This window comes from Leucoraja erinacea, chromosome 24 (assembly GCF_028641065.1).
Source record: "Leucoraja erinacea ecotype New England chromosome 24, Leri_hhj_1, whole genome shotgun sequence".
Classification (NCBI taxonomy): Eukaryota; Metazoa; Chordata; class Chondrichthyes; order Rajiformes; family Rajidae; genus Leucoraja; species Leucoraja erinaceus.
Window position 1 is genome coordinate 2636321 of NC_073400.1, and position 27160 is coordinate 2663480.

The 27160-nt window shown below is 47.0% G+C and overlaps 1 protein-coding gene and 1 long non-coding RNA gene across 5 annotated transcripts in view; one reads left to right on the plus strand and one right to left on the minus strand.

Moving 5' to 3' along the window:
* The window catches only part of tfeb (transcription factor EB), a 119241-nt gene that overhangs the window by 8689 nt on the left and 83392 nt on the right, over positions 1 to 27160 (minus strand). For 3 of the 4 annotated variants that reach the window (XM_055654373.1, XM_055654374.1, XM_055654372.1), the window contains 5 exons: positions 22241 to 22492; positions 21557 to 21652; positions 6991 to 7096; positions 1991 to 2041; positions 444 to 519 (listed from right to left, as the gene is read on the minus strand). In XM_055654373.1, the coding sequence (XP_055510348.1) occupies positions 444 to 519; positions 1991 to 2041; positions 6991 to 7096; positions 21557 to 21652; positions 22241 to 22492 (581 nt within the window). The remainder of the gene's footprint in view (positions 1 to 443; positions 520 to 1990; positions 2042 to 6990; positions 7097 to 21556; positions 21653 to 22240; positions 22493 to 27160) is intronic. The other variant, XM_055654375.1, reaches the window with a different exon arrangement.
* LOC129708568 (uncharacterized) overlaps positions 4615 to 27160 on the plus strand; it is a 28581-nt gene continuing 6035 nt past the window's right edge. The window contains exons 1-2 of the long non-coding RNA XR_008725370.1: positions 4615 to 5497; positions 22260 to 22480. This is a non-coding gene — a long non-coding RNA (uncharacterized LOC129708568). The remainder of the gene's footprint in view (positions 5498 to 22259; positions 22481 to 27160) is intronic.

A 27160-nucleotide genomic window follows, 5' to 3' on the forward strand; every position in this document is an offset into this window, starting at 1 on the left:
AGGATAAAGGGCCTGTCCCACTTACTTGTCCTTGGCTCGCAAATTACGGGACCACGAGGTCGCGTAATTTGCGTGCCAAGGACACGCAAGTGGGACAGGCCCTTAACTCTCCAAAATGACAAGACTCAAGGAAAAATGACCAACAAAGCATTGGGACAATGGTGTGGGGACCATATGTGGAGCAGAGCCGGTAACAGCTGTAACTGGACAATGGGTTACGACAGGGCAGAATCAATTGAGTCATGGCCAGAATGTGCAGGAATGTACGATGGGGCAAGATGTCAATGGGACGTCACGGTTCGGTTGCAGGTTGGTGAATGGGAAAAAGTGGGACATCCTTGAATGGTGCATTTGTATAAAGCATCCAACTGCAGATGCCGGTGCATCAGGGTGCAGCGGAGAGAGACATTGGTAGTGAGAATTACTGTATAAGGTTCACTCACAGGTCACTGGATTTGGGGATCATCAATCCCAACTCTTTGATCCGATCGTTGATGTTAAACCTCCGCCTGCGTTCAACTGGTGGAAAAATTGAAGCCAAGGTGAACGTGAAGACAATTTACAACAAAGCAGCATGTTTAGTGATGTTGGCACATACGCTCAATATTTCCCATGTCCTCGAATGCCGGCCAAGACTCCGTAGGAGCTGAAGGGACAGAAAACCACTTCACACGTGGTCACCACCTCACGTGTTCTGCATCACACGTGTTCTGCACCACACATGTTTCGCACCATGTGTGTTCTGCACTACACGTGTTCTGCAACACACGTGTTCTGCACCATGTCAGTGCCACACGTTCTGCACCACACATGTTCTGCATTACACACATGTTCCGCACCACACGTTTTCTGCCCCACACATGTTGAGTACCACAGAGAGTTGGAAGCCAAAAGCTATTTCCTCCTTCCAGAACGTCCCACTTTCCAGTTGGTGTGGCCCTCAGCGGGGATTAGCGATACCACAGGTCATAGCAAGCTGGCGATCTGTTCCTCCACACTCATTCGACTGAGCCACAGTTTGTCCCATTCTCTCCATCCAAAATCAAATTCTCAGATTCACACTCATGCAAAGTCATTGCCCCAACCAAAACTCAGAATAAACATATCAAACTGCAGCACAACACGAAACAAGTTGAATAAAACTGTGTACAACATCAGCAACAAGCACATCTGGAAGTCTGAAAGTTCTCCAGTCTAAGATAACTTTAAACATCTGACATTGTCTCCAGCTGATAGCCAGCAACGAGGGCATCAAAGCAACGAGCAATTGTACGACTAATCTCCCTCTCTGTTGCACCCACCTAATGTGCTTGCACCTTGGAGTTTGGTTTAGAGATAAAGTCCGGACACAGGCCCTTCAGCCTGCCGAGCCCGTGCTGACCAGTATTCCCCACACACTATGACTATCCTATACACACTAGGGACAATTTACATTTATACTAAGCCGATTAACCTACAAACCCACACGCCTTTGGAATGTGGGTGGAAACTGGAGATTCCTGGCATAAACCCGCGCAGGTCAAGGGGAGAACGTGCAAACTCCATACAGACAGCACCCGTAGTCAGGATCGAACCCGGGTCTCTGGCGCTGTAAGGCAGCAACTCCACCGCCACTCCACTGTGCGTGTATAATTTGATAATTGACAAAGCAGGCTTTGAGGCAAGTGGGGGCCTGTCTCTTGAGTAATCCCCAACAATAAGACGTTATTCCCCTCAGTTCCTCAAGACACTGTTGCCAGAGTAACGGGGTTTCACTTCCCTGAAGCATCATACCCTGGGCTTTCCTAAAACTGCAGCGCTGACTCCAACCAGAAGTTACAACCTTGTTAAAATGATGGCCCATCTGCCTAGGCTCAAAATTACAGGTGGACTCATCAAATGTTCGCCCAGCTTCCTGCACTGTGCGAGACGGGACTAAAAGGAATGCAAATCAAAGCCACAGCGTACGGGTGGGAACAGGTTGACACAGTGAAGGAACGGTTATACTCACTCAGGTTGTGATTGTCTTTCTTCTGCCGCTCTTTAGCCAATGCTCTGGCTTCTGCATCTAGCCAAAATTCAGAGATGCCCAATCAGTGAAGGCTACAAATACACAGCGACAGTGGCCCCCACAGTCAATTCAAGACCCCGTGTGTCGGGAGAAACCCCCCTAATCGAGAGAGGCACAGTAAAATGTTCAAAGGCATGGAATGTGTTGTTGGAGTGAATCGGAGCTGTTGCCAGTGACAACAAATGAATAAAGATGAACAACCAGAGGACACAAATTTAAGGAAATGAAGACAAATATCAAAATGGGAGTTGACCATAGAAACATAGAAACATAGAAACATAGAAATTAGGTGCAGGAGTAGAGGCCATTCGGCCCTTCGAGCCTGCACCGCCATTCAATATGATCATGGCTGATCATCCAACTCAGTATCCCGTACCTGCCTTCTCTCCATACCCTCTGATCCCCTTGGCCACAAGGGCCACATCTAACTCCCTCTTAAATATAGCCAATGAACCGGCCTCAACTACCCTCTGTGGCAGAGAGTTCCAGAGATTCACCACTCTCTGTGTGAAAAAAGTTCTCCTCATCTCGGTTTTAAAGGATTTTCCCCTTATCCTTAAGCTGTGACCCCTTGTCCTGGACTTCCCCAACATCGGGAACAATCTTCCTGCATCTAGCCTGTCCAACCCCTTAAGAATTTTGTAAATTTCTATAAGATCCCCTCTCAATCTCCTAAATTCTAGAGAGTATAAACCAAGTCTATCCAGTCTTTCTTCATAAGACAGTCCTGACATCCCAGGAATCAGTCTGGTGAACCTTCTCTGCACTCCCTCTATGGCAATAATGTCCTTCCTCAGATTTGGATACCAAAACTGTACGCAATACTCCAGGTGTGGTCTCACACTCGATTCTTTCTGCCCGTGGTAAGTTGTGATTTGGAAAATCAGTGAAAGTATGGCGCAATCAGACCAAAGTGTAACTTGCAAAAGGCAGTTGGAGAAATAAGAGTCCACACACTGAAATTGCTTCACTGCCTTTTGAAATTGCATCTGAGCAGCGTTGGAGGCCCTCTCATGCTATTTGTGCAAGGCCCATAAATACTGCCATCCTCAAGTGCATTAATTATGGGTTTCCCAAGTATAGAACTTTGACCTGTTGTCATTGGTACCTGCAGTTGAACAAACATTTTGCTTACAACTGCAAAATATTACAAGTGTATCGGGGGAAAGTTGAAGCAAAATGGGACTATTTTGAGTTATTTCGAACAGCTGACAAGGGTGGATGGTCTCGTTCTCTGCCCTATGATTCTATGAAAGGAGGAAGGAAAGGCTCTTGCGGGGCTACTTTCAGTTCCATTATCCTTGCATGTGCCACATACTTCGAAGGTCAGCTCAGCTGACTGACTCCCAACCTACTCCAGGCCTTCTATCCGGTCATACCTCCCACCGCAATACATGCAAGTACTCCGGGACACAAAGACTCTCTCTGTTAGTGATGTCCCCAAAGAGGCTTAGATTCACCATTACTGAATACACTATTCACCCACAGACTGATATCAGCAGGAATCAAAACTTATTTAGGAGAAAAGTAGAGAATGACAGAACCCACAACCTGATTTACCAACTGTTACACAGAAACATAGAAAATAGTTGCAGGATTAGGCCATTCGGTCCTTCTAACCAGCACCGCCATTCAATATGATCATGGCTGATCATCCAAAATCAGTACCCCGTTCCTGCTTTTTCCCCCTAGTCTGAGGATGGCTGGACTGGAGAGTACTGCCTACATCTTGGGTAAAATAAATCAAAATGCTGGAAACACTCAGCAGGTCAGGCAGCATTTTTAGTTTAGTTTTAGTGTAGAGATACAGCGTGGAAACAGGCCCTTCGGCCCACCGAGTCCATGCCGTCTAGCGATCCCCGCACACTAACACTAACCTACATACACTGGGGACGATTTTACATTTATACCAAGTCAACTAACCTACAAACCTGTACGTCTTTGGAGTGTGGGAGGAAACTAAAGATCTCGGAGAAAACCCACGCAGGTCACGGGGAGAACGTACAAACAAGCACCTGTGGTCAGGATCAAACGCTGGTGCTGTAAGGCAATAGCTGTACCGTTACACCACTTGGCCGCACTTGGGTAAAGGGTCCGAGTCATAGTGACATAGAGCTGCACAGCATGGAAACACACCCTTCAGCCCACCTGGTCTATATCAATCATATCAGAATACTGGGCTATTCCCAATAGTCTGCATGTGTCCCATATCCCTCCAAAACCTTCCTCTCCTTGATCTGACCGACTGTCTTTTGAAAAAGAGAAACAGAGGAGGCAGAGAGAGGCGAGATAGCACTGAGGTGGGGTGAGTGACAGGAGAAGGGGCAGTGAGGGATTGGGGGGGTGAGGTGAGAGGAGGGGTGTGTGGGCAGGCGGCAGTGAGGGGAGAGGGTGTGGAGAGGGGAGGGGTGATGAGGGGAGAGAGGGGGTGATGAGGGGAGAGGGGACAGTGAGCGGAGAGAGGGCGGTGACAGAGAGAGGACAATGAGGGGAGAAGGGGGCAAGGGGACGGTGGAGGGAGGGGGTGATGAGGCAAAGGAAGGGTTGACTGAGGAAACCGTGAGCAGTGTGGGCAGAGGTGTGGGAAGAGTGTTGTGAGGAGTGTAGGCAGTGAGGGAAGTTGGGTGTGTGATGTGGCTGTTGCAGGAAACATCTGCGAGCAGCGTGAGGGTGGAGGTGAATCATTCTGCAGACTGCGGCCTGTTTTGCATTGATAATTTAAGAGTTTGCAAAAATTGTGTTTGCCAAAGCAGAGGAGTAGCAGCTGTAGCCTTAGCTCAAGCGTTGGGAAATCTCACAACATGGGTGCAGGCCCGGCCCAGTCACAACACCATGTGACTTCAGCCGCCGAGGCCTGGAGCTGGTTAGAGTACCGTCTCCCTGGCAACGGGCCCTGTCCGGCCTAGGCTCAACGCTTCACCACGGCAACCTCTGTGTATAATATGTGGGGCTGAGGATCAAGAAGGGAACTCATTCTGCCGGCCACTGGAAACCCTGACTAGAGACTGGAGGAAAATCTTCCATGGGGGGGCACTGCTGCTCCAGGTTTGTGACTCTGATGGTGGATTGATGGAGCAGGGGTAGTGGAGACGACAGGCCTTGCTTCTGGCAGTGGAAAGCTTTTTGCGACGTGCTATCTGGTCAGCGGAAAGCCAATACGCGATTATAACCAAGCCGTCCGCAGTGGACAGATACAGGATATAGAGAATAAGGGATAAAAGTTAAGATCACTGGTCGCAAAGGTGGATGCATTCGACTTCTCGCTGAGAATTTGCAGGAGGAAGGAACTGCAGATGCTGGTTTACACCGAAGATAGACACGAAACGCTGGAGTAGCTCAGCGGGACAGGCAGCATTTCTGGAGAGAAGGAGTGGGTGACGTTTCGGTTCAAGACCCTTCTTCAGACCAACATCCATAGTAAGGACGAGAGAGTGGGGGCTGGAAAATGTAAGTCATTGAAGAGACGAGGGACGTGTGAGGTGTCTTGGACACAGATGGGGGGGGCGGATAGGATGGAGTTAAGGTACGTGGAAATTAATTCAATGGGACAGGAGCAAGCAGAAACAATGGGTCTACCAGGGCAGTTCTGCTTATGGATTGTGGAGAGAAGATAAAACCGGGCTGTGTGGGACTGGCAAACGATAAGGTTGGAGCCTCCTCTGTGCTGTATGAATCTATGATCACAACAGTGTTAGGGAAATTGGAGGTCCTGGCCACTACTTTTAGGATGCAATTTTCTCGGCAATATCGGGAATTGAGATTAATAGCAAAGGTTTCAAAAATCCCATTATCCCTTATTCCCTTTATCCTGTATCTATCCACAGTGCGGACAGCTTGATTGTAATCATGTATTGTCTTTCCGCTGACTGGTAAGCGCGCAACAAAAGCTTTACACTGTACCTCGGCACACGTGACAATAAGCTAAACTAAAAACCAGGCTTGCTTTTTTGAAAAGATCAGAGGTTGAATGGTTCCCGTGATTCTGAGGCCGCACAACACAAACAAAAAATGAGGAAGTGAGGAATTAAAAGAGAAGTTTGGTGGAGGTCGCCGACACAGGCGTGCCAGAGTATTGGATGAGGTCATCAGCAACATGTTAGTCAGGAAAATGGATCCAAGAAGCAGCTATGACCAACTGGGAAGAGGACAATGAGGGAAAGAGCTGCAGTTCTGGGATACAGTCTGTATCTCGCAGAGAGTGGTGAGTCTGTAGAATTCTCTGCCTCAGAGGGCAGTGGAGGCAGGTTCTCTGGATGCTTTCAAGAGAGAGCTAGATAGGGCACTTAAAAATAGCGTAGTCAGGGGATATGGGGAGAAGGCAGGAACGGGATACTGATTTGGGATGATCAGCCATGATCACATTGAATGGCGGTGCTGGCTCAAATGGCCAAATGGCCTACTCCTGCACCTATTGTCTATTGAGTCAGCATGGAAACAGGCCCTTTGGCCCAACTTGCCCAAACCGACCAACATGCGACATCTACACTAGTCCCACATCTGTATTTGGCCCATATGCCTCTAAACCTGTCCTATCCATGTAACTGTCTTATTGTTTTGTTTAACCTATTGTCACGTGTACTGAGGTACAGTGAAAAGCTTTTGTTGCGTGCTAACCAGTCAGTGGAAAGACAATACACAATTACAATCGAGCCATTCACAGTGTACAGATACATGATGAGGAAATAACGTTTAGATGAAGCCAGCCCAGAGGAGTAGTTGAGAGATGGGAGAGGAGTAGTAGAGAGATACAAGAAACTCAGATGTGGACTCCAGGCTCATGATAATAATGGTTGATGAATATATGGCAAAAATGGAATTTAAGAATGATGTAGGGGTGAGAAAAATCACCTAATGCATGGATGAAAGAATCAAACACTTCAAACAGGTGCAATACAATTTAAATAATCTTCATTTACACTGGCTGGCACAGGACACTTTACCTGATATTTCCCTTTTAATGGCAATGTTGGCGGGACACGAGTTGCTAGTGGGCGCTGCAATGGCATGAGTTGTGTAGACTTCCATGTGGCTGCTGGATAGAGGCAACTAGAGGAGAAACACAATCAACACAGGATGTTAGCCTGTGCTTTATTCTCATTAGATACATGGCAAACATTAGAGTTCCTTCAAAATCCAATCCTTTCTCCAAGCTTTTGGTCACCTACCCAAACATCCCTTTAAATGGCTCAATGCTCCTTGCTTCCGTGAAACTCCATGGCAAATGCACGTCTTCAAGTAATTAGTCTAAATGTTTTCAGAAATGTTTTGGTGTCAGAGGAGCAAGTTAACTCTCTTCCCACCCATTTAGCACCCCAGGGAAATTCACAGAGGCTGGAGACTGGACTGGGGACTGGATTATATGTTTCCAGTCTGAAGAAGGGTCTCGACCTGAAACATCACCCACTCCTTCTCTCCAGAGATGCTGCCTGTCCCGCTGAGTTACTCCAGCTTTTAGTGTCTATCTGGATTTATGATAGTTTCATGGAGAAGTTACTGGAATGTGGGATGGATCCAATGTGCAGACTTTGCCAGTTGATCAGTGATCTCCCAGGTTTCACCCACTGCAATCCCAAACACCACACATCCCAAACCCAATGCAGAAACTAATAATTAGTATATGTCTTGTCCTTACTCTTGTTCTGGATGGATATGAACTTACTCCCAACATTTTAGGCCCATCCAAATCTAAATTAATTATTCCTAATATTTTGCTCTTTGCTTAAATGTTCTTCTATGGAGACAAGAAAGCGTCCAGATTTGCTATGTTGTGAAGAGAATGTAATGTATACTCTCTCTATAAGGCATTGTATGTCAGGCCATATTTGGAGTATTTTGAGCAATTTTGGGCCCCATATCTGAGGAAGGATGCGCTGGCTCTTGAGAGGATCCAGAGGAGGTTTACAAGAATGATCCCAGGAATTAGTGGGTTAACATATGATGAGGGTTTGTTTGACGGCACTGGGCCTGTACTCACTGGAGTTTAGAAGAATGAGGGGGACCTCATTGAAATGTACAGAAATAGTGAAAGGCTTGGATAGAGTGGATGTGGAGAGGATGTTTCCATTAGTGGGAGCATCTCGGACTAGAGATCATAGTCTCAGAATTAAAGGATGTTCCTTTAGGAAGGAGATGATGAGGAATTTCTTTAGTCAGGGGATGATGAATCTATGGAATTCTTTACCACAAAAGGCTGTGGAGGCATCAATGAATATTTTTAAGGCAGAGATAGATAGATTTTTGAATAGTACGGATGTCAGGGGTAATGGGGAGAAGGCAGGGGAATGAGGTTGAGGGGGAGAGTTAGATCAGCCATGGTGGAGTAGACTTGAAAGCCTAATTCTGCTCCTATCACTTATGAACCTCTGAACCCTACTTACTTTTCCCAAAACTGCTAAACTTTCTTCCCATCACATCTACAAGCTAGATAAACCCCCAAAGTGATAATAGAGATGCTGGTAAAGGTACATAAATGATTTACATGCATTTATAACCCTCTGACATTATCAATCAAAGAAAGATGAACAGACTGGGGCATTTTTCAATGGGAAAGTGAAGTTTGGTTTGATGTGGTGGCTGCAGAGACATATAGAATCCTTCACAGTGATGATGATCCACTTCTGGAAGCAGGAGGAGTTTGTAGATCAAAACGGTCGCTAATAAATCCACATTATTCAGGAAAAAAACCCTTCCTGGTGGAACGCACTAGCACAGAGCTTTTCATTGTACCTTGTTACACATAACACAAAACTAATATTATTGGAAGGAACTGGTTTACATCAATGATAGACACACAATGATGGAGTAACTCAGAGGCACAGGCAGCATCTCTGGATAGAAGGAGTGGGTGATGTTTCAGGTCGAGGCCCATCTTCAGATTACTTCAGACTGAAGAAGGTTCTCGACCCAAAACGTCTCCTATCCAGAGATGCTGCCTGTCCCACTGAGTTACTCCAGCAATTTGTGACCATAAACTGAACTGAGCTGAATGGTGCAGGAGGAACGGCAGATGCTGGTTTAAACTGCAATAGACACAAAATGTTGGAGTAACTCAGCAGGACAGGCAGCATCTCTGTTAGAGGAATGGGTGACGGTATGGGTCGAGACCCTTCATCAGACTATCTAACCTTCTTCAGCCACTGCAGTATCTATCTGAGGTGGGAGATTGCAACCTTCACGTGGTCCACCCTGTTTCAACTAATGCAATCAACTAATGTGCACAATCTCTCTCTGTCTCTCCCTCTATCTATCTCTTTCTATCTCTATCTCTCTCTCTGTCTCTCTGTCTCTCTCTGTCTCTCTGTCTCTCTCTGTCTCTCTCTCTCTGTCTCTGTTTCTCCCTCTATCTATCTCTATCTCTCTCTGTCTCTCTCTGTCTCTCTCTCTGTCTCTCTCTGTCTCTCTCTGTCTCTCTCTGTCTCGCTCTGTCTCTCTCTATCTTTCTTGACCTACAACTTTAGGCTGCGCATGCCATACGCAAGAGGAATAAGTGTCTACCTGAGAGTTGAGTGGTATAGATGTTCTGGGGGAGTGGCTGAGGAAGCACAGAATAGTCCAGGATGGACTCGGAGGATAATATCCATGGACAAGGCCAGGTTACCGTGCCAGAAATGATATTCAAGCTTTTGCAGGGTCAATCAAATCTTCACATCTCATCTTCCCACCATAATAGGGCCTCACAAGCGCAGGCCAGCAACCTTCACAGTGAATGGCAGGTCCCTGGGGAATGTCGTAGAACAGAGGGATACAGGATCACACATACAGAGCTCCTTGAAAGTGGTGTCACAGGTAGATAAGTGACACTGGTCAAGAAGGCTTTCAGGACATGGGCCTTCGTCGGTAGGTGTATTGTGTATTGAGGTTGTGATGATACGACTCTGGCGACACCACATTTGCAGAACTATGTTGGGTTGTGATCACCATGCGATAGGAAGAATGTCATTCATCTTCAAAGAGTGCAGAGAGAGAAAAATATGAGGATGTTGCCAGGACACGAGAGCCTAAGTTAAAGGGAGAGGTTGGGCAGGCTAGGACGTTATTCCTTGGAGCGCAGGAGAATGATGGATGATCTTAGAGAGATGTATGAAATCATCAGGGGAATAGATATGCACAGTATTCAGGTGTTCAGAACGATCATCTGTTCCACATTTTTGTTGAACCTCGTCCCCTTTGATGTCTCGTTTTCACACCTTACACTTCCTTATCTCTGTGTCTCCCTCTCCCCTGACTCTTAGTCTGAAGAAAGGTCTCGACCTGAAACATCACCCATTCCTTCTCTGCCTGGCCCGCTGAGTTACGCCAGCATTTTGGGTCTATGTTCAATGAAAACTAGCATCTGCAGTTCCCTCCTACACATTTCAACATGGACTGGACAAGTTGGGCTGAAGGGCCTGAGTCCATGCTGTATGAATTTGAATATAACTATGTTCTCAGATAACTACTCGATTTCTCACAACTCAGCTAATATCATTGTAAACTGTCAGGTCAATGGCAAGAACATTTGCACAAGAATATTTACTGTCTGTTGATTGGACTGGAAAGCAACACATCTCTCTTTTCTGTTGGAGCCCTTATTATATGAAAAACATGTGTGGTTTGTGCAACTGTATTTGAATGTGGTAAACTGTAGGTGTAAGGGTCTCTCCCTCAGTTTCTCATCCATTCTTCTCTCTCTCTCTCTCTCTCTCTCTCTCTCTCTCTCTCTCTCTCTCTCTCTCTCTCTCTCTCTCTCTCTCTCTCTCTCTCTCTCTCTCTCTCTCTCTCTCTCTCTCTCTCTCTCTCTCTCTCTCTCTCTCTCTCATTCTCTCTCTCTCTCTGCTTTCTTGTATGCATTTCTACCTTCACTGTATTAAGTTTAGTTTAGTTTAGAGATACAGGGCAGAAACAGGCCCTTCAGCCCACTGAGTCTGCACCGACCAGTGATCCCCGTACATTAACACTATCCTACACACACTAGGGACAATTTACACTTTTACCAAGCCAATTAACCCATATACCTGTACATCTTTGGATGTCTTTGGACATCTCTTTCTCACAGTCTCTCCATTTTCATTTAAGTCTCTTTATTTCATTTTGTCTCACCATAATGATCAACCTCCCTTCCCTTCTCTACCTATCTTTCCCCCCTCATTTTCTTTGCCTCTACAGGCATATCAACTTCAATTTCGACTTCACATCTGCAAATAATTTCACTTTCCGACACCGATAAAATGTAGAAAATTCAGTAGCAGGTTTGCATGTTACAAAATTGTACACGCACTGTAATGACAATGACCAGATAAACTATTTAGTCAGCCAGGCACCAAGGTAATCTATGCTTCTCTTTTTCAAAATAATGCAATGGAATACATTCCATTCGTATGCGAGGACAATGTGATCTAACATTTCATGATTACATTCATTGTGTGTCGGCACTGGGCCTGCACTCGCTGCTGTTCAGAAGGATGCGAGGGAACCTCATTGAAACTTACAGAATAGTGAATGGCTTGGATAGAGTGGACGTGGAGAGTCTAGGACCATAGGTCATAGCCTCAGAAAAAAAGGAGGTTTTTAGGAAAGAGATGAGGATGAATTTCTTTATTCATAGTGTGGTGAGTCTGTGGAATTCATTGCCACAAAAGAGAGTGGAGGCCAAGTCAATGGATATTTTTAAGGCAGAGATAGATAGACTCTTGATTAGTACCTGTGTCAGGGATTATGGGTAGATGGCAGGAGAATGGGGTTGAGAGGGAAAGGTAGATCAGACATGAGTGAACAGCAGAGTAGACTTGATGGGCCGAATGGTATAATTCTGCTCCTTATCAATGGCTCACAACCCTAAAAATAAGGACATGAAACTTAACCAGGTAAAGGATCTATTGTGAAGCCTACTGCTAAGTTGCGACCTCAACATGTGTGTTTTCCAAGCTGTGCTATGCTGATTAAGGTTCGACCAGTTACACCCAATAATGCCATGTACGTCGCTTACAGAAGTGATGCTGCTTGTACAGAAGATTCAATGCAAGGGTTGGCTGCATTCAACAAAGCTGCAGAGCAACTGTTAAACATTTCGCAGCGCTGAGAAAGGAAGTGGGCATTCTGTGGCCTTCCACAGGTGTTGAAGAGTTAAAGTTGTATTTCAACCAGTGAACTGTGGTCCGCCCAAAAGGGGCTGTCCCACTGCGGTGACCTAATTGGCGAGTTTAGAAGAATTTAGGAGAGTTTGAAAAAATGTCATGTTGACTATGTCGAAGACCTCCTTCAACCTCCTTTGACTATGTTGAAGACCAGCTTCGACTAGCTATGGCTAACTTCAGGAAAATTGGATACAGAATAGTGGAGAGTGAAGACGACCTCCTTTGATCTCCTTCGATCTCCCTTCGACTATGATGAAGACTATCTACGACTGCCCTCGACTACCCTCGATTACCTACGACTAACATGCCAACCTACTACGACTAAACCTACGAGTAGATAAAGTATCGATTTCTTTCCACGACGACCCTTTTTTTACTCGCGGGCATTTTGCAGCATGTTGAAAAATACGGCACGACCTAGCTGAGACCTCGAATATGCGGGGACTACTCTCGAGCATGAAGGAGAGTCACAAAGACCTCCCACGACCTTGTGTCAACCATGCTGCAAGTATGAGTCGAGGGCAAACTCGCCAGATTAGGTCGCCCAAGTGGGACAACTCCTGTAGGGCGACGAAGGACCGAGGAGATTTTGTTTGTTCTCACAAAGTAAAGGATGAAATGGGGGGGGGGGAGAGCATGAGAAAAAATGATGGACAGAGCTGTGGGTGGAGGAAAAAGATATGAGAATCTGATCACAGAAAGAGAGAGAGAGCTGCAGAAACAGTAAAAGAGGCACAGAGAGACACTGAGGGAAGGTGCTGGTGCAGTGAAAAACATGGAGAAATTAAACTGTGGCTCTCAGACACGGTCAGAAGCTTCAGAGTAAAGGTGAAGTTGGAATCGTACAGTTAAAGACTGAGAGTGTGATATCTGTTATCTATTTGGCAGAAGTGGGAGCACCTGCACTGTGTGCCAGTCAGATACATACGGTCGGATCCAGACTGTATCGAGTGACTGGTCATCCAATGCCTCTACACGCTCCGCTTGGGTTTGCATCGAGCTGACAAAGGCCTTACCCGCTGGAACTTCTGTGGGTGAGGAACCTCGAGGATTGCGGCAGTTCCACCCTGGCCCTTCATGAGCCTGTTGTCTTCAAAGACCGGCATCGCTGGGTGACCGGAAGGAGTGGCTGGAGGAGACAACCAACCTTGGGCAAAGGAGGGGAGGAACTAACCTTCACCACCTAACCGCTACCACCTGCATTGCTCACCACCTCGTGTAGTCCCCTCCCCTCTCCCCCTTCGCTGGGCAAGGGGCGGCCGCAGTTAGCTTTTAGTTGCTCCCAGCAGTTTGATCACTAACCTCTGGAAGCAACGTCGTTAATGTTTACATCAGAGGCTTTCAAAACAAAATCTGAGATTAAGCAAGTTCCCTTGTTTGCAACGGGTCAAAGATTGTGCTGAGTTAATGAGGTTAGAAGCAAGGAGCTCTGTGAGAAAATGCATAGGAAGGAACTGCAGGTGCTGGTTTAAATCAAAGATAGACACAAAGTGCTGGAGTAACTCAGCAGGTCAGGCAGCCTGAAGAAGGGTCTCGACCTGAAACGTCACCCATTCCTTCTCTCCAGAGATACTGCCTGTCCCACTGAGTTACCACAGCAGTTTGTATGTAGCTCTGTGAGAAATGCAGTCTTCCCAATTTATACCAATTGTTTTCTCAGTAATAAACTTCAACTAAGCGGTCCAAGGTAAGAATTTTGCTCGGAAGCCTCGAGTCTCTTGTGCCATGCCTATCCCACCTGCTCGGCACCATATAAGATCATTGTTTGTATATGTTTGGCACACATTCTCCAGACTATCACGAGCTAGCAATCTGGAAACTGTATTAACTTTGGCCCATGCCAAATTTTAGTGCTTCATGTGTGGAATAAGGTCAGAAGGTCAGAAGTGATAGGAGCAGAATTAGGCCATTCGGCCTATCAAGTCTACTCCGCCATTCAATCATGGCTGATCTATCTCTCCCTCCTAACCCCATTCTCCTTCCTTCTCCCCATAACCCCTGTACTAATCAAGAATCTATCAATCTCTGCCTTAAAAATATCCACTGACTTGGCCTCCACAGCCCTCTGTGGCGGTGAATGACAGAGAATTAGAGGTGCATTCAACGAGCAGATTAATTGTAATCACACTGAAAGCTTTCTGGAAGGCTGTCACTTTAGTGACCCCCTCAGGGCCCTGGTCAGTGGATGGTGACATGAAGCTGTTGACCCATCGTTTCATGTCTTCTGCTGCAGGTCAGAACGACATTGCCTCCAATAATAGACCTGGAGTAACTCAGCGGGACAAGCAGCAACTCTGGAGAGAAGGAATGGGTGACGTTTCTTCTCCAGACTAGTTAGGGATAAGGGAAACAGGAGATATATGGGCGATGATGTGGAGAGATAAAGAACAATGAATGAAAGATATGATAAGTAACAATGATTAAGGAAACAGGCCACTGTTGGCTGTTTGTTGGGTGAAAACGAGAAGCTAGTGTGACTTGGGTGGGGGAGGGATAGAGAGAGAGGGAATGCCGGGGCTACCTGAAGTTAAGAGAAATCAATATTCATACCACTGGGCTGTAAGCTGCCCAAGCAAAATATGAGGTGCTGTTCCTCCAATTTGTGTTTAGTCTCACTGACAACGGAGGAGACGAGGACAGAAAGGTCAGTGTGGGAATGGGAAGATTAAAGTGTTTGGCAACCGGGAGATCAGGTTGGTTCAGGCGGACTGAGCGAAGGTGTTCAGCGAAACGATCGTCCAGTCTGCGTTTGGTCTCGCCCATGTATAAGAGTCCACATCTTGAACAACAAATACAGTGGATGAGGTTGGAGGAGGTACAAGTGAACCTCCAATAATATACATACGTATTGGCCAAGTGCCGAGATGGGAATATTTCCTGATCAGCAGACTTTGGAAAGTCTCCAGAATTATTCATATTAAATAATGAAATAGTGAGCAACATTGGATGACTGGGTAGACTACAATATATGTATAGCTGGCAGTATCTGGCTTGTGTACTCACTGCAGGCTAAAATTAGTGAGAGAACATCAGATCATATTTTGTAGATTAAACTTTGCCACAGTGGTCATAGGTCCAACACATTCCTCCTCTCCTACATTTGTTCCACTTAGATTCTGTTTCAAAAGCTTCAGGACTCTGCTGCCATCATCTTGCCCCGCACTGTCTCACTGACAAAAGAAAGGCACCAAGTGCTGGAGTAACTCTGCCTGACCCACCCCTTCACTCCACTGTCCCGTTGATTGACGTCTGGTTCAGTCTGAGAGAGTGGCCACACAGGATATGTGGGGGCAGCGGTAGCGACGTGTGATGTGGATACAAAGAACTGCAGCTGCTAATTGACAAAAGAAAGATACAAAGTGTTGCCTGATCTGACTCACTGAGTCACTCCAACAGAAATACGTTAATGACAATGTTATGGAGTCCAGAAATTCATTAATCGGACAGATGACACAGAGGTAGCGCAGTGTTTGAGCAGGTAGTCGTGGGGTGAGCAGGGGGTTGGAGGGGTGAGCGGAGGAGGGGTGAGGGGGAGGGAGGGAGGGGAGAGGGGGGGGAGGGTGGGCGGGGGAAGGGTGTGGGGAGGGAAGGAGGGGGAGGGGTACTAGAGGGGAGGAAGGGCAGGTACCAGAGGGGTGAGTGGGTCGTGGAGAGGTGGTCGTGGGTGGGAGGCTGAGCTGGGGTTTGTCAGGCTATTGTAGAAGTAGGAAGAAATGTCATTGGAAAACATATCTGGGCTGAACTGGATAAGAGAGAGGCTGAGCCTAACAGGAGACAAACGCAACCAGCTGAGCATTTGTGGTGGATGGTAATGCCGAGTTTACCAGGAAAGCAGTCACAAAACATCAGCAAAGTTGTCTCTTTCCCCCAAACCCATGCCTTCTATAGACCATCTGATGCTTCCACTGACTACATGTAATTGTGACCCGACAGGTCTGACATCTTTCCACTGCAGAGCCCGACCCAAATTAATGAACTGTTCAGCTTGGCAGCAGTGAGAAGTTCAGACAGCAGTAACAAGTGATGACTGCTGCCAGCTGGGGACTGACTGCACATTGACGCACTCACTGCCTTATACTGACATTGTGTATAAACTTGGCTCAGCTCTTAACCATTTCGGACAATCTCCTTCATTCTACACAATCGGTCGACTTTAAGGCAACACAGCAATTAAAACTGCCAATTTATAGCTCATCAATTGCACATTTATTCAGCAGAATGAAACGGGTAGGTGTCGGTCGAGGCCATGTTGACGATACTGGATTGTGGAGAAGGCCGGAGCGGGAGCAGTAGATTACGGTGGTTGTTTTTACGTTAATCTCTCAGTGGTTATTCTCATCATTCTCAGAGGCCTGCCGCCTATACTGGGCTAGAGATTTCTGGGAATGAGAAAAGCTGGACATAGTGTTACACTGGAAGGGGCAGTCCAGTGATGGTGATCCCAAAGGCTTCCCTCTGGGAACTGCTACGCCTTCAGATCTGCAGGAAGGTTGATGTCTTTGATCACTGGGATCCCGTGATGTGTTTCGGGCTGCAGAATAGCAATGTTGGGGGTGAGCTGAACTATCCACAGACAACTCGATTGGTGAGAGCAGCGCATCCACCAACAAAATGTCATTTGGAAAAGCAACTGCAGATCTGGGCTACACTGGATAGACAGAGAAAGCTGAGCCTAACAGGAGAAACAAACGCAACCAGCTGAGCATTTGTGGTGGATGGTAATGCCGAGTTTACCAGGAAAGCAGTCACAAAACATCAGCAAAGTTGTCTCTTTCCCCCAAACCCATGCCTTGTACTGACCATCTGATGCTTCCACTGACTACATGTAATTGTGACCCGACAGGTCTGACATCTTTCCACTGCAGAGCCCGACCCAAATTAATGAACTGTTCAGCTTGGCAGCAGTGAGAAGTTCAGACAGCAGTAACAAGTGATGACTGCTGCCAGCTGGGGACTGACTGCACATTGACGCACTCACTGCCTTATACTGACATTGTGTATAAACTTGGCTCAGCTCTTAACCATTTCGGACAATCTCCTTCATTCTACACAATCGGTCGACTTTAAGGCAACACAGCAATTAAAACTGCCAATTTATAGCTCATCAATTGCACATTTATTCAGCAGAATGAAACGGGTAGGTGTCGGTCGAGGCCATGTTGACGATACTGGATTGCGGAGAAGTCCGGAGCGGGAGCAGTAGATTACGGTGGTTGTTTTTTACGTTAATCTCTCAGTGGTTATTCTCATCATTCTCAGAGGCCTGCCGCCTATACTGGGCTAGAGATTTCTGGGAATGAGAAAAGCTGGACATAGTGTTACCACTGGAAGGGGCAGTCCAGTGATGGTGATCCCAAAGGCTTCCCTCTGGGAACTGCTATGCCTTCAGATCTGCAGGAAGTTGATGTCTTTGATCACTGGGATCCCGTGATGTGTTTCGGGCTGCAGAATAGCAATGTTGGGGGTGAGCTGAACTATCCACAGACAACTCGACACAGTGTGAGCAGCGCATCCACCAACAAACAACATTTGTGTAAGAAGCAACTGCAGATGCTGGTTTACACTGAAGATAGACACAAAAAGCTGGAGTAACTCAGCTGGTCAGACAGCATCTCTGGAGGAAAGGAATGGAGGACGTTTCGGGTCGAGACCCTTCTTCAGACCCACAATATTCTATGTTCTGAAGAAGGGTCTCGACCCAAAACGTCACTCATTCCTTCTTTCCAGAGATGCTGCCTGTCCTGCTGATTCACTCTGATATTTTGTGTCTACCTTCGGTGTAAACCAGCATCTGCAGTTCCTTCCCACACATTCTATGTTCTATGTATATTCTAACCAATATTGATGAAAGTATACAATGAGCTCAGGTCAGGTCGGGAGGGGAGCTCCCCCCCGCCACCGTTACCATGTAACCCCGTGCTACCTGCTCCTTGGTCGGATAGTCGACGACTAAACCGTCTCCCCCACCTGGTTTGCCAGGTGAGGAGGGGGCTGTGGACCCCCAGCAGGACCAAAAACAAGACCTGTCAAAGGGCGGATGAGCTTCTAGTGAGCCAACGGCCATCCACACTTCAGTAGAAGTTGCCATCACTGTCGTACACCCAGCATTGTAAGGAATGATGATAAAGCACACACACACACCAAATCTCTATACTTCCAGCGGCGGAAGTCCGCAGGAACTGGAGGACAGAGATGTGTGGTGCGTCCGTCACCGTTCCCATTGGAGCCCAGCACTGCTGCGTCGCCAATGTTTGCAACGACGATGAATTAATGATATAATGAATTGTTTAAGAAGGAACTGCAGATGCTGGAAAATCAAAGGTACGCATAAATGCTGGAGAAACTCAGCGGGTGCAACAGCATCTATGGAGCGAAGGAGATAGGCAACGTTGCGGGAGTTTCTCCAGCATTTTTGTGTACCTAATGATATAATGAATCCTTTTCTGGAATCCAGATTAGCGACCTGATGTTGCAGTATCCCGGGGCCAAGGCACAAAGGTGGGATGCTTTGATTCTCACCCTACACACCTCAGGGGGAGGGATAGAGAGAGGCGGAATGCCGGGGCTACCTGAAGTGAGAGAAATCAACATTCATACCACTGGGCTGTAAGCTGCCCAAGCGAAATATGAGATGCTGTTCCCCCAATGTGCACTTCGCCTCACTCTGATAATGGAGGAGACTGAGGACAGAAAGGTCTGTGTAGGAATGGGAAAGAGAGTTAAAGAGTCCAGCAACCGGGAGAGCAGGTAGGTTTAGGCGGGCTGAGCGAAGGTGTTCAGCGAAAAGATGGCCCAGTCTATGTTTGGTCTCGCCGATGTGTAAGAGTCCACATCTTCAACAACGGGTACAGTAGATGCGGTTGGAGGGGGTGCAAGTGAATCTATGCCTAACCTGAAAGGACTCAGGGTCCCTGGACAGAGTCGAGGGAGGAGGTATAGGGACAGGTGCTGCATCTTCTACCAAACGTACCTGGGTGGGGGGTGGTTTGGGTGGGAAAGGATGAGTTAACCAGGGAGTTGCGGAAGGAACGGTCACTGCAGAAGGTGAAAAGGGGTGGAGATGGGAAGATGTGACTAGTGTTGGGATCACGTTGGAGGTGGCGATAATTTTGGAGGGTTGTGTGTTGTATGCGACGGCTAATGGGGAAAAAGTAAGGACTAGGGGGACTCTGGCTCCGTTGTAACTAGGGGTTGGGGGAGCAAGGGCGGAGCTGCTGGGAGATATGAGTGAGGGTACTGTAGATGCTGGTTTAAACCGAAGATTGACACAAAAAGCTGGAGAAACTCAGCGGGACAGGCAGCATCTCTGGAGAGAAGGAATGGGTGACGTTTCGGGTCGAGTCTTAAGAATGGTCTCGACCTGAAACATTACCCATCCCTTCTCTCTAGAGATGCCGTCTGTCCCGTTATGTGTTGACCCAGTGTGTGTGCCGCACAAAGGTCACGTGCTCCTAAGTGGCACAAATACCTTCTTCATAAAGCTGCGCCAATTGCCAACTAAATGGTTGGGAAATCTGCCAATGAGCAGCAATGTTTCAAACCAAAGTCATTAACTAGAGATAAAGACTCTAGTCTCCACTTTCTCTCGGCGGGTTCATTTTCACGGACATTTACCAGGGTAAACACAAGCAAATCACCCTTCAGCCACAACGGTAACTTGAAGGTAGTTCAGCATGTGTCCAACAACAGTGTAGAACGCATCCTCGCAGCATGCATGGTTTTGCCCATGATCGCAAGAAATTACAGAGAGTTGTGGATGTAGTCCAGTCCATCATTAAACCAACCTATCCACCATGGGCTCCATGTACACTTCACATTGCCTTAGGAAAGGCACCAACGTAATCAAGGACCACTCACACACATGACCTCTACCATCAGTGTTTAAGAAGGAACTGTAGATGCTGGAGAATCGAAGGTACACAAAAAAGCTGGAGAAACTCAGCGGGTGCAGCAGCATCTATGGAGCGAAGGAAATAGGCGACGTTTCGGGCCGAAACCCTTCAGGGGAAATAGGCGACGTTTCGGGCCGAAACCCTTCAGGGTTTCGGCCCGAAACGTCGCCTATTTCCTTCGCTCCATAGATGCTGCTGCACCCGCTGAGTTTCTCCAGCTTTTTTGTGTACCTTGCCCTCTACCATCAGTTCAGTTCAGTTGTAGTTATTGTCATGTGTATGGAGGTACAGTGAAAAGCTTTTGTTGCGTGCTAACCAGTCAACGGAAAGACGATGCATGATTACAATTGAGCCATTTACAGCATACACATACAGGATGATGGTAAAGGTGTTTTGGGCAGAGATACAAGAGCCTGAAAGCACTTACCACCACGTCACGAACAACTTCTTTCCCACTGCTAATAGCATTCTGAACGTTCCACCTGTAAGCTGAGGGTGTTTTCCTGATCTCTCTCTTTGTGGCCCTTTCACTTTTTTTAACCTGCACTTTCTTGGTACCTGTAACACTAATATTCTGCACTCCATTTCCCCGGCATCACCTATTGTACTACCTGTTCCTGTGTGGAAACAAGGAACTGCAGGTGCTGGTTTACAACAACAAAAAAAGACACAAAGTGCTGGAGTAACTCAGCCGGTCCCGGCAGCAACCCCGGAGAACATGGACAGGTGACGTTTTGGATGGGGACCCTTCTTCAGACTGATTGTTGGGGGGGCAAAGGAGAAAGCTAGAGGAGAGGAGGGGGAGACAGAGTGTAACAGGTAAAAGGTGAACACTGGCAAGTGGGGGGGGGGGGGGGGGGGGGGGGGAGAGGGGGGGGGGTGATAGGCAGATGGTTAGGCAAAGACCAACAAGGGAAAAAAGGTGTGAATTTAAAAGGATTGATTAGTTGCAAATTGTGAAGTCAGAGGAGGGGATGTAGGTGGTGGGGGAAGGGGGTGAATAGGTGTGAGTCTATGTGGGACATGGGCAGGGGAGGAAAGGGGAGGTGGGGAGGTGCTATAGGTTACCTAAAATTGGAGCATTCAATGCCATACCATTGGGCTGTAAGCTCCCAGTTGACATGCCTGTGTGATTTATAGCACTCAAGTATGGAATGATGTGCCTGGGTAGCCTGACAACAACACTTTTCACCATATCTTGGCAGAGGTGACAACAAAAAACCAATACCGATATTTTCAACTCAAGTCAACTAATTGATCAATTTCCATCTTGGTTGGAGGACAGGCTCAAAAGAATGAATCTATTTCCATTCATTCACAAAATTGAGCTCAACGCTATAACCAACCGCCATGACAGAAATGGACATTGCAGTCATTTCAACGTCACAGGCTGAGTCATATTTTGGATGACCATCGGAAAAGGACCATTTTGGGGGGGAATTTTATCCTCAAGTTCACCTCTCCCAGTCCTCCATGGAGTGATTAACTTGTCAGAAACTTACGGTGTTTGGCATCTGAACAATGGGGTCTCTGTAGCCAAGGACATCATCATTATAGCTGGATTCCAGGCTAATTATATCATCAATTACATCATCCATCTAGAAAAGAGAGAATTAATAAATCGGTAAATGCCTCTGCAGCAAACACCTTTTCTGTTCAGATAACAACTGGATTCAGTTTAACAGCGAAATCCTGTCAAAATCAAACTATGGCAGGGCAGAGTCCTTAACTGGGAAGCATACAGATGGGCTGTAAAAGTTGATTATGTGGGCAAGGGTTAAAGGATGGGTGAGGCAGGGCAGATTCATTCCATGATCAGAAAGGAGGGAGGTACCGTCATTCCACTTTTCTTTACTTGGGAAACCTGTTTGATATCATAGATAGACACAAAATACTGGAATAACTCATCGGCAGCACCTCTGGAGAAAAGGAATGGGTGACGTTTCGGGTCGAGACTTTTCTTCACATTACATGTTCTTTGTACCCTTCCATATCTCGATTCCCTCTCCCCTGACTCTCAGTCTGAAGAAAGGTCTCCTCATCTCACACGTGAAACGTCACCCATTCCTTCTCTGCAGAGATGCTGCCCATCCCGGCAGAGTTACTCCAGCATTTAGTGTCTATCTTCGGTGTAAACCAGCATCTGCAGTTCATTCCAACACTCTTTGATATCATGTTGTGTGTACCTCTCGTTCCATGTTGCAGCCGATGTTCAGCATGGCCATGGGGCTGTTCGGGGCGCTGTTTCCTGTGGATCCAGACAGTCCATGGTCGTTCCTCAAGCCGGGCGAGATATTTGAAGGCTGAGGGGAGTGCGCGTGTCCCAGAGACTGCATGGCTAACTTGGTGCCAAAGTTGGTGGAGAGGAACTGCTTCAACTGCTGCTTCTGTGACTGCTGGATGTGGTACTTGGTCGGATTCTCCAGGTGAGTCTCGACCTACAGGCAAGGAGGAGAAGAGTTTTGTTAGCATGTTTGAATCCTGCTAAATGCACAGCTGTCCAGGATAAACAGTCTGCCAGAACACAACTTTAATGATAGTCTAAAAATGAGGACATTGCAGAGAAAGTGAAGAGATCATTTGGGTATCTGATCAGGTAGGTGATCATTGGGCTCTCTTCCAAGCAGCGGTAGAGTTGCTGCCTTACAGCGCTTAGAGCGCCAGAGACCCGGGTTCGATCCTGACTACGGGTGCTTGTCTGTACGGAGTTTGTACGTTCTCCCCGTGCCCTGCATGAGTTTCCTCCGAGATCTTCAGTTTCCTCCCACACTCCAAAGACGTACAGGTTTACAGGTTAATTGGCTTGGTATAATGTGGATTTTCCCTAGTGTGTGTAGGATAGTGTTAATCTACAGGGGTTGCTGGTCGACGAGGGCTCGGTGGGCCAAAGGGCCTGTTTCTCACTGTATCTCTAAAACCAAACTGAAACTAAGGTGGGTCATGTACAAGAGGAACAGTTAGTACGTGAAGTTGAGGGGAAACCATATCCCGCAAGGAAAGGAGTACCAACTGCATCTATAGTCACACATATTAACCGAGTGGTTATCTAGACTGACTTGGAGCCAGAGCATCAGGTCAAGATTCAAGATTCAAGAGAGTTTATTGTCATGTGTCCCTGATAGGACAATGAAATTCTTGCTTTGCTTCAGCACAACAGAACATAGTAGGCATTGACTACAAAACAGATCAGTGTGTCCATATAACATTATATAAATATACACACACATGAATAAATAAACTGATGAAGTGCAAATAAGAGATAATGGGCTATTAATGTTCAGAGTTTTGTCCGAGCCAAGTTTAATAGCCTGATGGCTGTGGGGAAGTAGCTATTCCTGGGAGGAGGGACTGGTGGAATATAGAGGTGATGACAAGGTCAGACAGGGACAGGCTAATGACCATGCTGAGACCCATGGGATGAAGTGTGTTTATCTCACGGCACTGCGTATTATGGTCATTCAGAGATACCTAGAGCCTGGATCCGTGCTTGCAACTATGATGCCTGCCAAAGAAGGAGGCTTGCGACAGGTATAAGCAGCTGGGATCACGTGCACCCCTAGAGTGGTTCCCGGAACTGAGGCGCAAGCTAAAAAACGATGGCAGGAGGGCAAAAAGGGCAAAGGAAATGGTTCTAGCAGGTAACATTAAAGGGCCTGTCCCACTTACGCGATTTTTTCGGTGACTTGCCGGCACCCGTCATAGTCGCAGCAGGTCCCGTTGTTGAATGTTGAAAACCCAGCGGTACGACCCTTTGGGCAACTAAACAGGCGTCACCCCGCGACATGTCCCAAAGAGTCGTACTTTATTCTGGTCGCCGCTGGATTTTCAACATGTTGAAGCTTTTCGGCGACCTGCAGTGACTATGACGGGTGCCGGCAAGTCTCCGAAAAAATCGCATGTGGGACAGGCCCTTAAGGATAAGTCCAAGAGATTTTATTCATAAAGGGGAAAAGGGGAAGCAGAGAGGGAATCAAAGCAGTCACCTCTGTGAGGAGCCACAGGAGATGGGCAAGGTCCTCAATGAGTATTTCTCCTCTGTCTTTACTGTTGAGAAAGGCATGAGGACTGGGGAACTTGGGGCAATCAGTGGAAGTGTCATGAAAGCAGTCAGTATTATGGTCGAAAGGTGCATGAAGGTGGACAAATCTCTCGAGCCTAATCGGATAAATCCGAGGATATTGGGGGAAGCAGCAGGGGAAATTGCCGGTGCCCTGGCTGAGATGTTTGAGTTGTCATTAATTACACTGAGGTGACGGAAGACTGGACGGAGGCAAATGTTGTGCTTCTATTTAAGAAGGGCTACAGGGAAAAGGCTGGGAACTACAGGCCAGTGAGCCTGGCATTGTGCTTGGAAAGTTACCACAGAGTATTCTGAGGGATAAGATATACACGCATTTAAATGGACAAGGGGTGATTAGGGAGAGTCAGCAGTGTTTTGTACAACCATCTTTTTGTAAAACCACCTACTTTTGTATCATCTGCAAACTTGCCCTGTACGTTCTCATCCAAATCATTGATGTAGATGACAAACAGTAACGGGCCCAGCACCGAACCCTGAGGCACACCACTAGTCACAGGGCTCCAGTCCGAAAAGCAACCTTCCACCATCACCCTCTGCATCATTCCATGAAGCCAATTTGCTATCCATTCAGCTATCTCTCCTTGGATCCCATGGGATCGAATCTTCCAGAGCAGCCTACCTTGCAGAACCTTGTCTATATCGATGATTTGGATGAGAACGTACATTGCATGATTAGCATGTTTGCAGATGACACTAAAGTGGTTGGTTTGTGGACAGTGAAGATGATTGTCATAAATTGCAGCAGGATCTTGATCGGTTGGGCAGGTGGGCTGAGGAATAGTTGATGCAATGTTATACAGAGAAATGTGAGGTGTTGCATTTTGGGAAGTCTAATAAGGGCAGGACCTACACAGTGAATGATAGGGCTCTGGGGAGTGTTGTAGAGCAGAGGGATCTAGGTGTGCAGGTACATACTTCCTTGCATCATTGGCCGATAGGGCGGTCAAAAGGCTTCCAGCATATTGACTATCATTAGTCAGAGTACTGAGCATAGAATGTGGGTCATGTTACAGTTACATACAGTGAGACAATGGTGAGGTCATATTTAGAGTATTGAGGTCACCGTGTTATAGGAAAGATGTTGTCAAGCTGGAAAAGGTGTGGAGATGGTTTGAGGATGTTGCCAAGACTCAAGGGCCAAAGCTGTCGGGAGAGATTGAACAGGCTAGGACTATTCCTGGAGCACAGATGGTTGAGGGGTGATCTTATAGAGGTGTACAAAATCATGAGAGGAATAGATCGGGTAAATGCACAGAAGCTTTTCCCCAGATTAGGGGAATCGAGAACCAGAGGACATAGCTTTAAAATGAGGGGAGCAAGTTTTAATAGGAATCTGAGGGGTAACTATTTTACGCAAAGGGTGGTGGGTGTATGGAACTAGCTGCTGGAGGAAGTAGTTGAGGCAACATTTAAGGACCTTTTAGACAGGTGCATGGATAGGATAGGTTTAGAGGGATATGGGCCAAACACAGGTAGGTGGGACCAGTGTCAACATCTCCGATGACCTCTCTTGGACCCACGCCACCTCAACACTGGTCAAGAAGGCTCACCAGCGTCTCTTCTTCCTGAGGAGACTGAAGAAGGTCCATCTGTCTCCTCAGATTCTGGTGAACTTCTACCGCTGCACCATCGAGAGCATCCTTACTAACTGTATCACAGTATGGTATGTCAACTGCTCTGTCTCCGACCGGAAAGCACTGCAGAGGGTGGTGAAAACTGCCCAACGCATCACCGGTTCCTCACTCCCCTCCATTGAGTCTGTCCAAAGCAAGCGATGTCTGCGAAGGGCGCTCAGCATCGTCAAGGACTGCTCTCACCCCAACCACGGACTGTTTACCCTCCTACCATCCGGGGGGCGCTACAGGTCTCTCCGTTGCCGGACCAGCAGGTCCAGGAACAGCTTCTTCCCTGCGGCTGTTACACTACTCAACAACGTACCTCAGTGACTGCCAATCACCCCCCCCCCCCCCCCCGGACACTCCTTCCCCCAGAAAAATTGCACTACTACAACTGTATGTACGTATATATATTTATTGCTCATATTCTATGTCGCTCTTCTGGGGAGATGCTAACTGCATTTCATTGTCTCTGTACTGTACACTGCACAATGACAATCAAGTTTGAATCTGAATCTGAATCTGAATCTGTAGATGGGGCATCTTGATCAGAATGGGCAAGTTGGGCCGAGGGTCCTGGTTCCATGCTATATGTCTCTATCTCTGTACTGTGGCCATTACAGACATGTGGTTGTGTGAGGGACGGGGCTGGCAAGACAAAGCTCCAGGGTTTTGTTGTTTCAGACATGATATGGAGTTAAAAGCTTTGAAGGATTTGCATAACTGTTGAAGCAATATGTTTAGAGTTAAAAAATCCAAAAGGTGCAATAGACAGCGGGAGATAAAGGAACAGATAAACAGAGAGAGTATGGAAAGATGTAAAAGCGACAGGGTGTCACAGTGGTGACTCTAACTCCCCAACATTGACTGGAACTTCCTTAGTGCAAAAGGTTTAAACAGGACATCATTTATCAGGTGCATCCTGGAGGATTTCTTGAAACAGCATGCGGACAGTTCAACCAAAGGAAGGACTAAATTGACCGTGTATTGGTAAACAGTCCTGGCCAGGTGACCAGTGTTTCAGTGGGGATACGACCACCATTTCCTCAAGGTTTGAGGCAGTTGTGAATAAGGATAAATGTGGAGCTTGGCAGAAGATGCTACATTGTAGGTGGGTCAATTATTCAGCAGGAGCTAGGGTGAGTAAAATGGGATTAGCTGTTAGTGGGTAAGTCCACATCTGGCATGTGGGAGTTGTTCAAAGACAAGCTGATCGGAGGTCAGGACTGGCATGTTCCAGTTACGAGGAGGGACAAAGCTGGTAAGATAAGACAACTTTGAATGACAAGAGAGGTTATACTTAAATTTAGTCAAAAAGAAAAAGGAAGCGTGTGTATGGTATAGGAAGAAGAAATCAGACATATATATGTGGGTATATATATATGTGTGAGGTAGGGTCACGACCCGAA